This window comes from Melanotaenia boesemani, chromosome 16 (assembly GCF_017639745.1).
Source record: "Melanotaenia boesemani isolate fMelBoe1 chromosome 16, fMelBoe1.pri, whole genome shotgun sequence".
Classification (NCBI taxonomy): Eukaryota; Metazoa; Chordata; class Actinopteri; order Atheriniformes; family Melanotaeniidae; genus Melanotaenia; species Melanotaenia boesemani.
The window spans coordinates 5,653,926-5,673,358 of NC_055697.1; the positions used below are offsets into that span (position 1 = coordinate 5,653,926).

Consider the following 19,433-nt stretch of genomic DNA (forward strand, 5'->3'; position numbering starts at 1 on the left):
TAAAAGTTATTTCACATCATTTCTTGGTTCATTTTGGGACATTTTACTGATAAAACTCCATTTTCTTTATTTACTTGACCCCTCCTCATCAAATATTTTTTCGTTGCCTAGGGGCAACGGTGTGTGACAGTGGTACAGAATCACAATGAAAAGTATAAATTCACAGATCATAACACAGGGCTCAGAGACCAATACAAAATCAGAAAATCTTTCTTTTAAAACATCAACAATTTATTAAGCAAAAATAGAAACACTTTTTACATATTTTTATATTGGATTTGATACAGGCCTAGGTTTGTATCATGTAGTGTGTCGTGTCACTTTATGTATTTCTCTTAATTTTACTCTCTGTGAAACTTTACAAAGCAGTTCTTCTGTGCTGTGAAACAGAGGTGCACATTACACTTTTTGCAGATAACTTTTGGTGTTCCTGTGCACCCAGGAAACCTGCATCTTCTCATCTTGTCACACACTATTGGCTGGTGTGAGGTATTCCAAGTGGACATCCTGGTAAGGGATTGGAGTCGTTGGTCTCTGCTTTCTCCTCTTCTCCTCATTCTGTTGGGAAATCCCACCACTGGTTCTCCCTCTCTTCTTGGCATCTTTTTTTGATTTGCACAGACTGTGTGCAATTTGGGACTTGAAGGCATAAAGGGGCATGTTGTCACTTCTTATCATTCCATTGTCAGCACAATCTCGTCTGTGGACAGCCTCAGCCAGGGAAAAACAGAAGTACGTCACGGGGCTTGTGCACAGAGCGAATTCATGATTCACTGTGGCAGAGCATCATGAATTTATTTTATCTGTCAACCTAGCCCATCAAACTCAGTGGGCGGATCCTGATGCCTGATTGGTTGCCTTTTCCACAAGTCCAGGCAAATGCGCTCCAGATAATGGATCAATGCAGAGCTAGGGAACACGTTACAATTAGAGATGGGATTTATGGCTCTTTGAACGGAGCCGGATTTTGAGGAGCCGTTCCTTTCAAAGAGCCATTCAAAAGACTGACTCGTTCTCACAATATCTTACAAAATTTCACAATATATAAGAATGACAAACAATCAAAATATGTACCTATATAAAATCTACTATACAAGATTTAAAAATTATAGGAAAACTAAAGATAAAAAACAGATAAACCTGAGCAGTCAGTGCAAATTCTAATAAATGTTTTGGATAGAACTCACAGTATTTGTTTCCAAACAATACTCTCTGCCCATAAATGCTTCACATGAATGGAGCGTGTTGGACATCAGACTTCTATAATGTCACACATTTATTTTATTTTTCATTTTACTCAACTGTACTACTTCTTATTTACTTATTTATTCATTTATTTATTCATTCAGTCATTTTTAGCTGGAAGGTGGGTGGGGGCGGGGTTGGGCTTGGCGTGTGTGTATATGTGTGTACGTGTGACTGTGTTAAAGATTTCATTGAGTGTTTTTATTCTTATGTTTTTAATCATGTAAAGAACTTTGTGTTGCCTATGGCATGAAAAGCGCTTTATGAATAAAGTTTGATTTGATTTGATTTTGTGGAGGCAGTGTCAAAAATTTGCATATAAAAAGAATGGCTCATAAATGAACGGCTCACAGATGTGAATTGGTTTCCATCGTTCATTTAAAAGAGTCGTTCAAAAGAATCGATTCATTCATGAACGTCACATCTCTAGTTCCAATACACTGTGTCACTGGCGTTATTCCGCTATGTTGGTTCAGATACTCTATTACAGAAACCCATAGAACAAACTATTATTAACGACAGCACAATATCAGACAGTGTGCGAGGAGAAGGAGCTGCTGAGAAAAGCAGCGGGTTTAATTTTGTGGAAGCTCTAAACAGAACTTCTACTTGATGCTCCAGAACTGCAGTCGGGTCAAACTCCAAACGTCCTGGTCCCTGTGTATTCTGCTTGTTGTATCATGGTACCAGAGAAGTGGTGGAGTAATTCTTCTAAACTTTCAGTCACTCTGTGGTCAATATTTTGGTCGAAAAGTGACGAAATAAGTCCAACAACTTCAATAAATTCTCTGCTTTCCTCGCTACATGCGCTGGGTTAGCCCCGCCCACTAGGCTGACAAATAAAATAAATTCATGATGCACTGCAACACAGGAGTATAAAATAATTAATTAAATGGTGAAATAATTAATTAAATAATGAAATAATTATATATGTTTTAACATATATTGATTTGTATTTTAATGAATTAATGATACATTTAATAACATTAATGTATTTAATTATCATTTTAATTATTGAATGACACATTTAAATAATTATTTAATGATGTATTTAATTAATTAATTGTGTCACTTTTAATTAGTTAATGATAAATTTAATAACACATTTATGTATTTATTATAATTTAAATTATTTAATGACACATTTAAGTAATTATTGAATGATATATTTAATTTATTCATTGTGTCACTTTACCTCCTCCATAGTGCAGTAGAGAGCTAACAGCCAATTTACAGTAGAGTTTCAGATAAAGTGAAGCTTTGCAAAAAAAAAAAAAAAAAAAAGAGAAATTGTTAATAACCCTAATAATTTTAAATGTGGAAGTTTACGTAGTCATGTAAAAATTAAATAGCTTCTTTAATACAACAATAAATTCCCAGTGGATCCTTGTTGGATATTTGGCATTTCTTAATTTTAAATTTAGTATTTATAATATTTTAATACATTTCTAAAAAATATAAAACAACATCAAATCACTTTACATTGTTAAATAAGAATATAGTTCAAATGTGAGCTGTAAACAATACAGAATACATGCAGGCACATACACCCCCAAGGCTAAATCTTTAAATCCCTGTTTCAATCACTCATGTGCTTTTAAAGAAGTTTAAAGTCATGCTAAGGAGTAATTTAATAATAATAATTTTAGGAATTTACAGTTTTAACGTAATGGTATGCTGGTCTCATACCATAACATGCTGAACACTGAACCAAGCAAGCCTCACTGTAAACCTAGAGGGACTAAAACATTAACAGCGCACCAATTGTTTGACGATTTCTGTCCCCTCTCACACATCATTTTATAAGGATGGAGCTGACACTGGAAGAAGAAAAGCTGACAGGAATGAACAATACTCACAGGATGAGATGCTCACATTGTGTGTGGCCAGAGACTGGACAGGAGGAGGCAGGATGTTCTCCTTCACCACAGCCTCAGCCAGGACGCCGCTGTTCACTGCCAGGTGGCCCAGAGCCAGAGCCGCTGTCTGCGGGATGTCTGGAACCACATCCAGCAACAGAAGGCGCAGATGAGGCACTACACCTGCAGGAAAGGTGGAGAAGAGAGGTAAATCCTGGAATCACCAGGAAACACTACAGCATAACTCTATTGTGGACCTGCACTGTGGAGCATGTCTGCAGTTTGTGGTCTGCTTGTCAGATCAGCACAAGTTTCCACGTACTCAGTGCAATTGTAATACTTACAAAATGATCTGAAACTCAATGATAAACTTACAATCACACAAACATTTTAGTTACAGTGCATTGGTATCAATAAGTTTCTCTGTTTTGGAAACATTTCTGAACTCCCAACCCCCCCTCTATATTTACCTTAAATGGTTCAGTCCACCTGCTCTATCAGCTGTGGAGCGCGCTACAGCGAGTAGATGCTAAGATGGCAGGATGCCTCAAAAATCGAGAAGTTTAAAAAGAAAAAAAAAAAGCTGAGACAGGAGAGAGAACAGAGGGGTAGGCAGTACGTCACCTAGTTCTTTCAGAGGCATGGTGGGTCAGTTAGTTCATCTGATGGAAAGTTGTGGAACATCAGCTTGTCTCTTCTAAACTTTGTTCATATAAGCTAGCTCACGTTGCTTCTCATATTTCTAAAGAAAACTCTGGATTTTCTGCATTTCACTGTTGTTTTAGTCAAATCAGCGCAGTAATCAGCACAGGCAAACGATTAGCAAGCTGCTCTGCTAAAACAAAAAAAAAAACATCACGCATGTTCCGAACAGACACGAGAGCAGCCGAAGCAGGTGCCTCCCGCCCCACCTGAACATGTCCAGGTGGCCCCTGACAAACGAGGTGAGCAGCTGAGTGTTGAATTAACTGATTATTGTAGAGAAAAAATATTATATAATACAAAAATAGTTCTGAATTAATTATAATAAATAAAAAATAGTATTTATTGTATTTATTTTAAAACGGCCATATTGTTTTTGATGCTATTTTAACTGAGATTTGATTTGTTTCTTCTCAGATTATAAATGAATTTCATTTTCATGGAAGAGGTTATTTTCTATTTAAGTTTTGTATTTTAATTAGAGCTGTCAAAAATAATGCGTTAATGGTGTCAATAAATTAATGTAATTGTTTGTGTTAAAATTTTAAAAGCAGTTAATGCATGAGCGGCATGAGAAGCCCCATACATCCATCATTTTTCTGTTATGACGGTGGGATGTGGAAAAGAACGATGGAGAAGATTAGCTGGATGGATCTATGGATGGAATTGAGAATAAACTCAGCATTAATGGAGAAATCCATGGATGTCGTCTCGTAGAGAATGAGAGTGTTTTAACACACGCTCTCTTGCTGGTGAGACGGTTCCACACCTGCACTTTTCCTGCATTTTTTTTAAACTCATCCTGCGTTTTGCACCAACATGTCTGCTCTAGAGGATCTCTGGTCGTCTGTTTGTGGAGCAGCTGCTCTCCTCCTGTTCCGTGAATCATAATAGTTGTTGGTGATCAGCTGATCGGCTTTTCTCTTGTTGCGTTTGTTCATCTGAGAACAATGAAACTAGCAGTTCATGGTTCACACCACCACATATTTACCCCAAAGTATTGTTATTGGCAGGACCTTCTCTTGACAGAGTAGCTGGCTGGTGGTAGACATTTTTTTTTTTACTTCAGCTATGCAGGGGCAGGTCTAGAAAAGTTCTGATGGGGGGGCAAGCAGGAGCACTGACCAGTAAAAAAGTGTAAAAAAGTGAAGAAAAACTATTAAAACAAGCAGACAATGATCTATTTCATTAACAGGTGTTTACTTTGGCTGATGCTGCTGTAGGACTTTTATCACTGCTGCACAAACACTCACACTTCAATGTTAAAGGAAAAAGCTGTTTTTATCCAGATCATCAGTTTTATTAGAGTTTCTTCATCAATGTTGGCTGTTTAACTCCAGTTGTTACATCTGCTGGTTTTAGGACAGAAATTATCACCATGGAGACAGTTGGTGAGATGATGATATATGAATTCTGAATTATGATCTAGAACATGTTAGAGATGATTCAGGACAAAATATACAAGTACATTACATGCTGCATTTACTGACCATTGGACATTGACGTTTACCCAAGAGGTCAGTTAACAGTAAATATTTGTAGCATCGGCTCATTCTGTTGATACAATACAGTAAAAACAGGCAGATTTCAGGCATATAAAAACTTGCAAATGGTGATTAATAATTTTGAAATTATTTAAAATTTGTGATTAATTTGATTAAAACATTTAATCATTTGACAGCACTAATTTAAAGTTATTGATCTTGAGATAATTTATTGTTTATTGTGTGGGGGGCACTTCAGTTTCATCCATCACGTATATATATCTTTGAGCATAAGGAGCATCCACACTACAGGTGCTTGTCATAAAATTAGAATATCATGAAGAAGTTTATTTATTTCAGTAATTCCATTTAAAAACTTGTATAATGTTAACATTCATCCCTAACAGACTGACATAATGCAAGTGTTTATTTTAATGTTGATGATTATAGTTGACAACTATGACCCTGTCATTACGAAACAAAACTTCCATGTTATAAAATACATCCAGCTATTAAAGTGGACAGTCTGCTGCCAGCATTCACCAGTCAGTGTGACAAGTAAGCCGCAGTCCTTCATTCCAGCAGAGCAGGACGCAGACTGGAGGCTGGAGGTCTAGAAGTGATGTAACGCTAATGAAACACACAAGAGGTGGATTTCCTTTTATTTATTTATTCTTACACAATGCTTTTTTATTGTTGTCTTAATTTTTATCCAGACAGTCTTTATTTCCCGCAACTCCTTGGCAACCTCGTTAATAGCGGTGATTGTATCCCTCTGCACCACACAGCAACTGGAAAGAATTATTAATTAACGCTAAATTAACTGGTACCAACCTCAGATGTATCTGTATATATTTCTTTTATAAATTAAACAAATGACTAAATTACCGGTATCTGTACTGTGGTTTAGCAGACGGCTTTCTCCAAAGCGATTCACCCCTGTGGGTTTCGAACTTCGATCTTCCACATGGCAGACGGATGCCCTACCACCTGGTGTATCCAGCCGCACATTACGATCCCTCTGGCGTGTCTTCCCTTCTGACATGGCGATGACAGCATCTGTGATCCTGGGCTGGGTGGGTCACACCAACTTTAAAATTTAAAATAACCAGTTTAAAAAAGGATCCAGTGGAGAACACTGACACCAGGAGGGGGCAAAATAGTTGAGAGTTTAACCAAGTTTATTGGTGCAATAGAGTGCAGTAAAGTCTCACAGTGACTAGATCCATTACAGCCCTTGGTCTGTGTGTCGTCACTGAAGACCCAAGAAAATCAACCGGCTCCTCAGGTACTGGCGCCTCAACCTGGCTCCACTACACGTCCTCCATGAGGTGGCCCTGCAACATGAGCTGATGGCAATACCTGGCTCTCTTACAGCAACACAATATGTTGAAAAGTGGTACTCATAAAGCCAGGCAGGGTCCCTACCCTGCTCGTACACTGCATGTTGCATCCATTCACCGCCGTGGCTATTGGTGCTCGTTGCTGCCCGCTTATACACCTGGTCATGTCACCCGCTGCTTCTGAGTCAGATCGGCCCTTGGATCACCACTCTCTTTGTCCATACCAGCCCAAAACACTCACTCTTGGACACTCTCGGACACTCTCGGACACTCCGCTCTGGGTACTGCCTCTTACATCACCCCCAGGCATTTCCTTCAAATCCTCCCTCACCATAAATCTGCGGATAGAAACCTGAGCCCCTCCTCTGCCTGCTGTACATTGGCTCACTGCCTCAAACTTCTTGTGGGTCATTGCCTATCTGAGCCGTCCGTCAATAGCATAACACCTGCAGTTAATACTGCAATCATGTCACAGGTGGAACCAGAAAAATGATTGTCACACAGTTAAAAAAACAACATGCAACTAAATTCAAGATAAAACAAAGTAAAACATGCCATAAAAGAAAACCATAAAACAATAAAAACCTAAAATGGACTACCTTCTGGCACATCTACCACCTGCTGCCTTTCTGACACAAGTAATGCCCACACCATGCCCACCAATTAAACATTTGTACATTTTTCAGTGTGATCCATCCGGATCTCTACCTCACACCCCAAAAAATCTGCTTCTTCCCTCTTTTTCCCTCCTGAGCCATCAATGGAAATGATATGATGAATATTCATTACAGGTGTTTACCTGACCTTTTATAGCCACCATGTGGGCATGAGAAGGCGTTCCCTCATGTGCATCCGCTTTAGAGTTGATTCTGATTTATAAATAGAAATAGGCGTAGGACGTGCATGTGCATGCATTGATAAATCTGAAAGTTGAAGTGTGCAGCATTTCCTTTTTGCGCTGCAGACGCCACCTGTAGTTTGCTTTGCTACATACAGTTTGATAAATGAGGCCCCAGGTTATTGTCCCTACACCACCCGGTCAGCTGCTCCACGTCATCCCTGTATGCAGACTCGTCCCCCTCTTCTGTCCACTGTGGTGCCATCTGAAAACTTAATGATGGTGTTGCTGGAATGGGTGGGGGTACAGTAGGGGGCTCAGCACGCAGCCCTGAGGGGAGCCCATGCTGAGGCTGATGGTTGAGAAGGTGTGATGGCTCTGGGAGCAATCCAACAGGAAGTCCAGGATCCAGCAGCAGATGGAGAAAGACAGTCCCAGCTCTTCCAGTTTGGACACCAGTCTGTGGGGGAGGATGGTGTTAAACGCAGAGCTAAAGTCCATAAAAAGCAGTCTTGCAGAGTTTCCCCGCTGCTTGAAACGATGACTCTGCAACAGTTTCTCAAAGCACTTAATGGCAGTAGGTTTGAGTGCCACTGGACGGTAGTCATTCAGACTGCTGATGGTTGTCTTTTTTAGCAGGAGGACAATCACCAAGGACTTAAGGCAGGGTGGTACAGTGGACTGGGAAAAGGACTGGTTGAAAATCCTGGTAAAGACACCAGCTAGCTGGTATGCACAGGTCTTCAGAACTCGTCCAGGTACACGATCCGGTCCAGCAGTTTTCCTTGGGTTCACCCCTCTCAGTGTGCGCTGCACTTCATGCTCTGCCAGCCTGAGGATGTGGTTGCCATAGGCTGAGGGGATGGATGCAGCCTCCGGTGTCTCCACCTCGAAGCGGGCAAAGTAGACATTAGGCTCCTTGGTCAGCAAGGTGTCACATACAGCCACTGAGGTTGCCGGGCTTGTAATTGGTGATGTGTTGGATCCCCTCACCTGTCTTGTGTTGTTACTACTGAAGTGTTCCTCCATTTTCCTCTTAAATGCTGTCTTAGCCTCTGTGATGCCTCTCCTCAGGTTGGCTCTGGCTGCATTGTATTGTGTAGCATCACCTGACCTGCATGCCGTGTTCATCTCTCTCAGCAGTGTCTTGACCTCTCTGGTAATCCAGGGCTTCTGGTTGAGATAGACCCGGATGCATTTATCCAGAGCGACAGTGTCCATGCAGTACTTAATGTAGCCCAGGATAGCTCCAGTATTGTCTTCCATGTCCGACTGTTCAAAGATGTCCCAGTTTGTTCTTTCAAAGCAGTCCTGGAGCTGATGAGAGGTCCCTTCAAGCCTTGTTTTTACAGATCTTGATGAGATAGGAGCCCTTAAACTGAGGGGGGTGTATGCTGGACTTAAGAGCAGGGACATGTGGTCAGACTGGCTGATGTGTGGTAGTGGCTTTGCCCTGTAAGCACTCTTGATGTTGGAGTGCACCTTGTCCATTGTGTTATCCCCCCCAGGTAACACACTTAACATCTGGTGGAATTTAGGGTGCACTGCTATGTCCCCTGTGATGATATGTACAGCCTCAGGTACTCTGCTGACTGTTAATGGTGTGGTGCAAAAGTCCAACAGCCGAACTAGCATTAGCATCCAGTGGTATGTATACAGCAGTCAGCATGATGATGTTAAACTCAAGGGGAAGATAAATGGGTCTACATTTTACAGTCATGTACTCCAAGTCTGGGGAGCAGTGACTGGCTACAGTCTTGGTGTTGGTACACCAGCTGTTACTTACATGCATGCATTGGCCCCCTCCTCTGCTTTTACTGGCATTCTCAGTTCTGTCATGTTGGTGTGCTGTGCTGCCTGCTAACTTGATGACTGTGTCCAGGATGAGTGGGTGAAGCCAGGTCTCTGTGATGAGCAGAATGCAGCGGTCCCCAATGATCTCATTTGTTACAATCTGCAGCTTTAGCTAATCAGCTCACTGGCGAGGGATCTTGCATTTGTGAAAAAAAATGCTCCAAAATGGTGGTTTGTTCGGCTGTTTATGTAGCCTCGGTAGCGCACCAGCTCTGCAACTGCGCTTCTGCTTTCTGTCCCTTCGCTGCCTCCTCCTCTTCCGGAACTGTTATCCGTGGGGAGAATGTGGTCAAGCACACCCACAGCATGTACACAAACAGCCACACGAAGCACTGAAAAGGAGAGCACTGGATCAGCCATTAATCCTGGATGTGCAGTCAACAAATCTGCAGCAACTGTGTGATGCTATCATGTCAATATGGAGCAAAATCTCTGAGGAATGTTTCCAACACCCTGATGAATCTATGGCACCAAGAATTGAGGCAGTTCTGAAGGAAAAAGGAGTCCAACCCGGTACTAACAAGGTGGACCTGATAAAGTGGCTGTGTGTATGTGTAAATTCACGAAATATTCTAAATATCTGACTTGTTTCTATTTTAGAGATCAAATCATTAATTTCTCGCCTGGTAACTGCTGGGACAGGCTCTGGCTTTGATGTGACCCTGGGTGGAATAAGCGGCGTAGATAATGGATGGACGGATTAATAATTTACTGACATTTTGGTAACAGATTAGGTCTTCGATTAATCAGATGGTTTTTTTGGTAAATAAATCTTATCTAGATTTAACTCCTCAGATCTGATTATTCCTTTAAATGACAAGGGCAGGGTTCTCTCAGCAGGCCTGCACCAGCATCTGTTGTTTATTTATCAAATTTTTTATAAATTTTAATTTTAGACATTTCCAACATTTATTGATTACTAAGAAAAATACCTTTCAGTGTATTGATGGAAATTATTGATCAGAGCCTTACGATAAACTAATAACACAAGGCAATAAGTGAAAAGGATTTGTGATTTAGAATACATTTATATTTTCATCTCTGTATTTACAGGTTCCTCAAGGTTCACTGAATTTACGTCAGGCCGGTCCTCAGATGAAGTCTTGCTGTTTTTCATTTTATTCATTTTCGATGCTCTTCCCTCTTTTCCTCCGTTACAGGGTGTTTCTGTGTCTCTCCATCAGCTGGGTTAATTCTCAGCGGACACTGATGCGCACAGCAAGGTCTCTCTCTCTCTCTCTCTCTCTCTCTCTCTCTCTCTCTCTCTCATATCACATCACTCCTTACGTCTCTCTCCCCCTCCCCTGGTTCTCTCACTATTCCGTCTCCCCTCCTCTGCTCTGCACCTGCTCCTCCCCTCCTGCCTTATTATCCTCAGACTCAGAGCTGCGCTCCGTCCTCGCCAAGTGATGCTCCTCGGCGGCGCACATCAGTTTATCGCTGCAGGGAGGACCGCTACGGCTCGTTTTTCTCCCCCGGAAAGCACGCACTGAGGGGCGAATGAACATGGGAATTTAACGGGACTTATGGAAGAGTGAGCTGAAGGAGGGAAGGGCGACGGGGAGGCGCAGAAGTCCCATTCGAGAGAGCAGAAGGAGGGGAAGGGGGAGAAGGAGGGAGGACTCCGGAAAACGGTCCCGCCGGGACGAGGGGACGCAGTGGATGGTTTATGTGCTTTGCATAGTTTTAAATGGACTCAACATGCAGTTTTTTTTCTTGGCTGGTGTAGAGAGTAAAATCCCAGGATATAAAGGAAGCGGTTGTTGGAGTTACGGCAGGTCGTCCGGTGCCTTTTTATTTCTGATGGAGTGAGTTAAAGAAGGGGACGCACGGTAACTTCAGATCCGCCATGAAATCAGTGTTTTTCAGCCGTTTTTTCATCCTCTTGCCCTGGGTCCTCATTGTCATCATAATGATCGATATGGACAGTAAACGGGCGATCCGGTCTCCGGTAGTAGGTCGGACCGGCAGGGCGCAGCGTGCCGCTCGGAGCAGCGTACCGGTGGTAGGTGGCGCCCAGAACCAGTCCGCCCTGCCGATCATCTACGCCATCACTCCGACCTACACCCGCCCGGTGCAGAAAGCCGAGCTGACCCGATTGGCCCACGCCTTCCGCCAGGTGCCCCGATTCCACTGGATCATAGTGGAGGACTCGTCGGCGCGCACTGAGCTGGTGGCGCGCTTCCTGGCCCGGTGCGGGGTGCCGTACACGCACCTGCATGTGTTCACTCCCCGCAGATTCAAGCGCGCCGGGATGCCACGCGCAACCGAACAGCGGAACGTGGCTCTCGCGTGGCTCCGACAGCACCGGAGCAGGCGGGACCCCGGGGTGGTTTTCTTCGCGGATGACGACAACACGTACAGCCTGGAGCTGTTTGAGGAGGTAACATGTCCCGGTGTTTACCGGATCATTGTCAGGCCCGCTCATCAGGAGCGGCGCGGGCATAGAAAGAGTTGGAGGAGAAACAACCAACAGAACAGAGGAAGGATTTTTCTTTTATAGCCCACACAAAAACAAACAAACAAATAAATAAATAAAATAAAAACACGTGAATTGTATACTTCATATTTATTCAATGTTATATTTTTATATGTTTTGTTTAAAGTGCTTTTGAGTAGCAAAGAAATACAACCAAGTTTATTTCTATAGCACCTTACAACAACACCCAAGCTGAGCAGGGTGTTTAACATTATAATATAACAGAAATATAACAGAAAGTGGTAAAAGTACAAAAACCAATTAAAACTAATAAAAAACCACCGAAAGTACTAAAAGTAAAAAACACATTAAACAAAATACTACAAGCCAAAGGCCTTTTAAAATAAATAGGTCTTAAGTTTGGCCTTAAATCAGAGGCAGATAAGTGGGTGTGTAGCTCCTGGGGAAGAAGAAGAGAGGGGAAAACAAACTAAATAAACAAATTATTGAGCCAGTTAAACAAAAAATTAACATTTTTGTGTGACTTAATATTTAAAATTATCATATAGACAAATATATACGTAAATAAATAAGGTTGTCTGATAAAATATGAGATAAGTAGGTAGGTAGGTAGGTACTCTTCTTCTGCCTTCCTCTGTGCTGATGGTTTAAGACTTGCCAGATTACGCATGGATCTGCATCAAGTATGACCTTTTATAAGATTTTAGCACATGCAGTATCCCTTCTAGGCTAAATTCTGCGGTTTGTAGCATTTTTCTGTCTTGTTGGATTTAAAAAGAATTTAAAAATGTTTATATTATTGTTTCATTGAAACCCTACATAAACAATCAGAGAAAGCTCCACGCATTGCTTGTGATGGCTGCAGTGTGTTCACAGCTAATTGAAGGATATAAATGAATGTGTGAAGACACAGAGGGAGAAGTGACTCATTGGGATTGTGGTGGTCCTGATATTCGAGGTGCTCCGGTGCACCAGCAGCAGCATTGTTGTATTTCTACAGATCCATTTAATTATCTTGTATGCCTGCTCATTATGTCAGTCTCCACCATTCTGAGACTGATGAGGGTTGGCTGTGATGCTAGTGGTTTTTAAGTAAATTACATTATATAGGTTGTAGTTTTTTAAACAGGATGTATACATTTTGTTATATGCCCAGACATAATTCTCATTATCAGAGTCTAAAACACTGAGGCAGCACATAGACTAAAAGATTGACTAAAAGTCTTCTCATACATTAAAGCATTCTGACTGGCTGCAGACTGCAAATGAGACTGGGTGATGTGCCAGTATCGACCTCGTATAGTAGCAAACTGGGCCTCCATGTAGATCAACTCTACCTTGGAGAGTGTGTTAATGTGATGCATATTTATGTGTGTGCATCAACATGTTTGTTCTATAATCTCTAATTGTCTTGACCCTTATAATAACAGTCTCTGCATCAAATGCAACACAACAATCTTGACATTCACTTGTGTGCAAACACTGAAAGAAGACGTCTAACTGCCTATTGCACTTCATTCTGTTTGCTGTCAGAAAACATCTAGTCCCAAATCAGCAAGTGCTTTAGTTTGTTTTAGCTATTTTTATGGACATTTGTTTTAATATTGGGATCAAACGGTTCCAGTCGTCACATCCTTTGGCCTGTTTGGTAATTTCCACCATGTGCTGAACTGAAACACAAAGATAAATATAAATTAGGTCGATTGTTTCAGCTTCTTATGCAGATTCAATCGTCTACAAAGTCTGGATCATCTGCATCTGGACTTTCTTACTGGTTAAACTTTGAATGAGATTTTTGGGTGGAATAAACTGAAAAAGATCATGTTGTGCATGCTCATGTTTTAAATATTAATTTACAATCAAAACTCTTCCATAATGAATGGTCTTAAAGAGTTTAACTAATTGATTGATTAGGAAACAAAAAGACAACTTGAACACAAAGCTGAAAACATAGATCATTGCCACTGAGAATTGCTGCTTTTTGCATTGGTCAGTCACTTTCCAGCTGAATCCAAGGTCTATGGCTGAGATTAGCTGGAAGCTAGTTGGCCTTTGACTGTTGGAGGTAGTTCTAAGTGGCTGCATTTTTACTTAGTTCTTTTATAAATCAATAGAGACAGAAATGGTAGTAAAGTTTTAAAGTGTGTAACACTTAACTAAAGTGGTGGAAACAATTTGGTTCATAACAGGTCTGTACAGTCCTGCCTTAATACTTCCCACATCTTTATTTGTAAACTGAAACCCTGTAGTTTAAGCTAGCTAAGTGCTGGAGTCATGCTCTCTGCCTCAGTGATGCTAAATCTGCTGCTTCCACAAGATTTGCATTGAGTCCTCTGGGACCACTGAGCTCCCAATAGTGCAGCCACAATCGACTCTGCTACTACACTCATTGGTCATTTTGTTAAGTATATCCTTTATTTTCTTTCTTTCTTTTTCTTGGTTTTTGAGGATCTTTTGTGTTCTAGCCTTTCTTAGACAGATGCTTGACAAGAACTGGGCCACAGGCCAAGATCGGAACCTAGACTGGTTGGTCAAATAGCTGCAACCTCAGTATTTAAGGAAACATTCTTCGGGGGTTTTGCTCCATATTGACATGACAGCATCACACAGTTGCTGCAGGTTTGTCGTCTGCATCCATGATGAGAATCTCCCGTTCCACCACATCCCAAAGGTGCTCTATTGGATTGAGATCTGGTGACTGTGGAGGCCGTTGGTGTCCAGTGAACTCACTGTCATGTTCAAGAATGCTGTTGGAGATGATCTTTGTGACATGGTGCATTATCCTGCTGGAAGTAGCATCAGAAGATGCTACGCTGTAGTCATAAAGGGATGGACATGGTCAGCATGGTTATCATCACCAGCAACCTGAACTGTTGAACCAAGGCGGGATGGATCCATGTTTTCATGTTGTTTCCACCAAATTCTGAGACTACCATCTGAAAGTAGACCTGAAATGAAGAATCATCAGACCAGACAACGTTTTTCTATCTTTTATTGTCCAGGTGTGGTCTTCTGCTGCTGTAGCCCATCTGCTTCAAGGTTGGGCGTGTTGTGTGTTCAGAGATGCTGTTCTGCAGACCTTGGTTGGAACCAGTGCTTATTTGACTTCTTGTTACCTTTTTATCATTGCCAACCAGTCTGCCAGTTCTCTTCTGACCTCTGACATCAACAAGACATTTTGGTCTTGTTAAGAGGCTGGATGTCTCAGTTGGCAGAGCATCCATCTCCCATGCGGGAAACTAGAGTTTGATTCCCCCAGGGGATGAATATCAACACCTTCCAGTTGGATCCTTTGGCAAGACCCTTAACGCTACTGCCTAACCAGTGTAAGTTGCTTTGGATTAAAGCATCTGCTAAATGACTGTAATGTAACAACTGCTGCTCACTGGATATTTTCTCTTTTTCAGACCATTCTCTGTAAACTAGAGATGGTTGTGTGTGAAAATCCCAGTAGATCAGCAGTTCCTGAAATACTCAGACCATCAACCATACCATGTTCAAAGTCACTTAAATCCCAGTTTGAACCTAAACATGTCATCTTGACCATGTCACATGACTAAATGTATTGAGTTTCATCCATGTGATTGGCTGATTAGATATTTATGTTGACAAGTGGTTGAACAAGTGTACCTGTTAAGTTCTCTGAGTTCATCACAATGACTTACATACTATCATTGTTGAGTAAAGCTTCTAATCATCAACATGTATAATCAATCAAAATAAATCAGAATTAATTCCTCACATTATTTAAGGCTAAAAGTCATGTTTTTAACTAGAATCATCTGCTACATTTCCCTCCTTTGCTAGCCTGAATGCAGTAAAAGTTCTCATCATCCTGAGCTCACAGGAAGCTCAGCCTACTGTGACACAGTGTTAAATTTGGTTGCTGTGGCTCAGTGTATAGAGCATCTGTTTGATTTGTTGATAGCCCACTGTCTTCTCTCTGTCCTCCCTTCCTATTTCATTACCCTGCTCCTCTGTGCAGGTAATGGCCTGTCATAGAGAGATAATAGGCTTTCACATGGTGGTAATAACCTACAGAAATGGTCTGCAGGCTTTAGACCGATGACAGTAACTCTGCTTACGGTGCAAGGCAACTTCATATTAGAAACTCTTTTATAATTTCCTTAGGAAAAGTGATTGAGATAACATTTCAGCTGCTTAAATACTATTTGACCAGGAATCTTAGAAATAATATTTCATGAAGAACTTCATTGTGTGTTTCTACTGGCTGTGATGGCTGACTGGTTTGCCTTTAGCCTTATGATTGTGTCAGTTTGTGTCATCCCTGGTACGGTAACAGCAACTACTTCAAGCTCAAATTGAGTGTTTTATATGTCTCTGTCATATCAGATACAGCCAGAGCTGTAGTTGACAAGAAAATAAATGCTGAGCTATGACAACTAAGCAGAAGGAATATGGAGGATTAAGGCTCTTTATCTGGTGTACAAATAATGATTACACATTTTAATTGCAGTTATATTTAATCGTGCAGTCTGTTAAAATTTACCCAACTGAAAGATTTATCTAATGCGCTGATGTAATATTAAAAGTGGACACAATCTTCCTTGCTCAGATGTGCTGTTACCAGCTGAATAGGCCTTGTGGGTGCTGTATAATGAAGTTACTGCAAGAAACAAGCAGCTTCTGATCTCCATGTTGAGTGTGTGTGGATGTTACCGGATCCTCGTTGCAGTTGTAAAGAGCATGCCTGAAGAGGTAATTAGCTTGTTTAAAACCAGCCATCAAGTGTGTAGCTCAGGCCAGGATCCAGGATAAAAGTTATGTAAAATGTTATACATCATGTTCACTTTCTTAGAAATGGAAATAAAGGTTGATGATGCTACTGTGTCTCTGACCCCATCACCATCAGAAATTGCCCTAAAACCCATATATGGTTAGGACCTGGGGAGATTAGAGCAGAGCTACTCATTTCGGTCGTACGTGGGCTGAAGCCCTGCAGCTTTTCCCTGCTCCAACACACCTGACTCAACTGAAAAAGCCACTGGGCAGAGCTTAATAGACTGTTGGATCCTTTCAATTTGAGTCAGGTGTGTTGGAGCAGTTACACACTGAAAACCTGCAGGACCGGATTGAGTAGCCCTGAGTTAGAGTATGTCAGGGCTTGTCAAGCTTTTCTGTCAGATAGCATCAGAACAGACTTTTATGTGCTGCCATAGAAGAGTGACATATTGATTTGTATGGTACTACACGCAAAACAAAAAACAAAAAAAAAAAGAAAAAGAAATAAAAGGCAGTGGTGCAGTACCATTAAAACCAGGACTAATCAGGAAGGAAAATGGAAGTTAGACATGCATTTTGTTACACATTTTAAACATGGCATTAAATATTTTGTGTCAGGTTTCATGTTACAGCTTTGAAAAAACAGGGATCTGCTGCATGTTGTCAGTCAACTTTCTCTGCTGATGAGCAATGCACCAAATGAGAAAACAGGAAATAATCTTTCTGTAGTGTTGGATTTTTTCCAACGATCCAAAACCAGTCTGCCCATTCTCCTTTAAACTCTAACATCAGCAGGACATTCTGGTTACAACTGCTGCTTACTGGATATTTTCTTTTCTTCAGACCATTCTCTGTATGAAAACCCAGACCAAATACTCAGACCAACAACCATGTCATGTTTTTTTATTTTTGGTGTAACTAACAAATTTGATTGTCATACAATATATTGAATCAGTGGATAACAAGTTAATGTTTGCCAATATCACTAATTCTGCCTTCATTTTAATTACCTTTGATTTCGGAACAAACGATTTTAATTACATAATAAAAATAGTAAGATTTTACTTTACTTTTTTCTTTTCATTTTTTTTTTCATTTTTTTAATGTTTAATATAAGATGTGTGTGATAATTAAATTTATATAAATACAGTTAAAACTAGTAAAAGTACAAAAGATTAGTCTGAAAATGACAGTTTGCTATTTTTCATTGTTTTTATGTAATTTTATGAGAGATTCCCTCATTTTGTCAGAATGCAATATAATGAAACAATACATCACCAATAAAACATTTTATTTAAAATATACTTTGTTTTTGCCAGTTTAGAAATTTGTCCTCTGCTTTTAACCCATCTCCAGGTATCACTGCGAGGAGTCAACACTAGAAGTCTACTTAATTTAATAAAACATAAATTAATAGTAAAAGTGAATTCACAGTAACTGAAAAAGATCATATGTGGGCCACAAATGGACAGAGAAGTCAGATTTGGGCCACTTTTGCCTGCAGTGTGAACAGAGCCTTAAGCTTTCCCCTGGGCTCCACCGATGGTGGAGGCGTCGCGGAGCAGCAGCACCAAGCTTTCTGCCTGGCTTCCTGTCACACCCGTCATCGTCCATGGAGACCCTCTCTCACCTCACGGCTTCATGCCGTGCCACCAGTTATGACGTAATGTTGATGTTTTAGAGTAAAACGCGATCCAAAGTCTGCACACAAGGCCACTGCTACCATTGAGGAAACTGAGATCAGGCCTCTGTATTTTTCTGCTGTGTGTGGAATAAGATTAATCAAATAAATGCTTTTGAGCTACATGAATATACGAGAAGACTAATTAGCAGTGATGTGCGGATTGATTCTGAAATATTTATTTATGTTCTTGAACTGATTCTCATACAAAATTTTCTTCTTATAATAATAATTATCATTAACATGGACACAGTTGAAAGTAAACTATCAGGACAGGTAGGAACTACTTCTTTCGCCGGCCATTGTCATGCGAAATAAGGCACAACGTAGCATTGCAGCAGCACGCTGCTCACTCACTGATCAATCAGTCCGAAGCGTTGTCATGTGTGGAAATGATTCAGCTCCACAAACACTAATAACACACTTTTTGATGTGTTGGAAGACCACAAACTCCCATAAATATCTGAGAATCAATCGAAACACAGAAGCAGAGGTGATGAGGTGATCTGAGGAGCAGGAGGAGAAGGAGCAGGAGGACAGGTGTGAGACAGGCGTCACTCTGGAGTCCTGCAGGCAGATAATACTTGATACTATCCAGGTACAGAGGGAGAAAATGTGGAGCTGTTGGAGACGCATAACACTGTAGCTGAATTTTAGGAAAGTAATTTCCATCTGTCTGCAAGGTTTAGGTGCAGTTCCCTGTAATCTTAAACCCAAGGTTTCCCATTTTGATTCTATGTGCAGCAATAAATATGGTTATGAAAGTAATAAAATAAGTAAATGCTACAATAAAAAGTGGCATGAGTTCAGCTTGGAGTTAGTGTGAACATAGCGATATGTCCCTGATATCCGCTCACATCATTTCAACAGCTCCAGATAAGGTTTTCTGCAGAGTAAATTGTTACATAGACCAGTTGCTATTAAAATAATAACAGTACTGGGAATAAAATTGTTAACTGAAGATTTATTTGTCTATAGATAGACAGACAGGCAGACAGATGTTTTCTTTTTTTTTTATTATTCCAGATAAAGACAAACTGTAAATAACTTCCTATATATATACAATCTTAAATTAATATATTTATATATAAATATATATATAAAATTTATATATATATACTGAATGTTTCTAATACACTTTGACAGGAGAGATGTTGGAGGAGAGAGGACATTCAGAGGGAAGTAGAGAGCAAAAAGACGAGGACAGAGTAGATGGCGAGAAGAGACAGGACATGAGAGAGAGG

At 40.7% G+C, this 19,433-nt stretch overlaps 1 protein-coding gene across 1 annotated transcript in view; it reads left to right on the plus strand.

Annotated features, from left to right (window-relative positions):
* Positions 1-10,661: 10,661 nt before the first annotated feature.
* Positions 10,662-19,433, plus strand: part of b3gat2 (beta-1,3-glucuronyltransferase 2 (glucuronosyltransferase S)) — an 81,971-nt gene continuing 73,199 nt past the window's right edge. Inside the window, exon 1 of the mRNA XM_042010278.1 lies at positions 10,662-11,708. Within this exon, the coding sequence (XP_041866212.1) occupies positions 11,175-11,708 (534 nt within the window). The 5' untranslated portion in view covers positions 10,662-11,174. The remainder of the gene's footprint in view (positions 11,709-19,433) is intronic.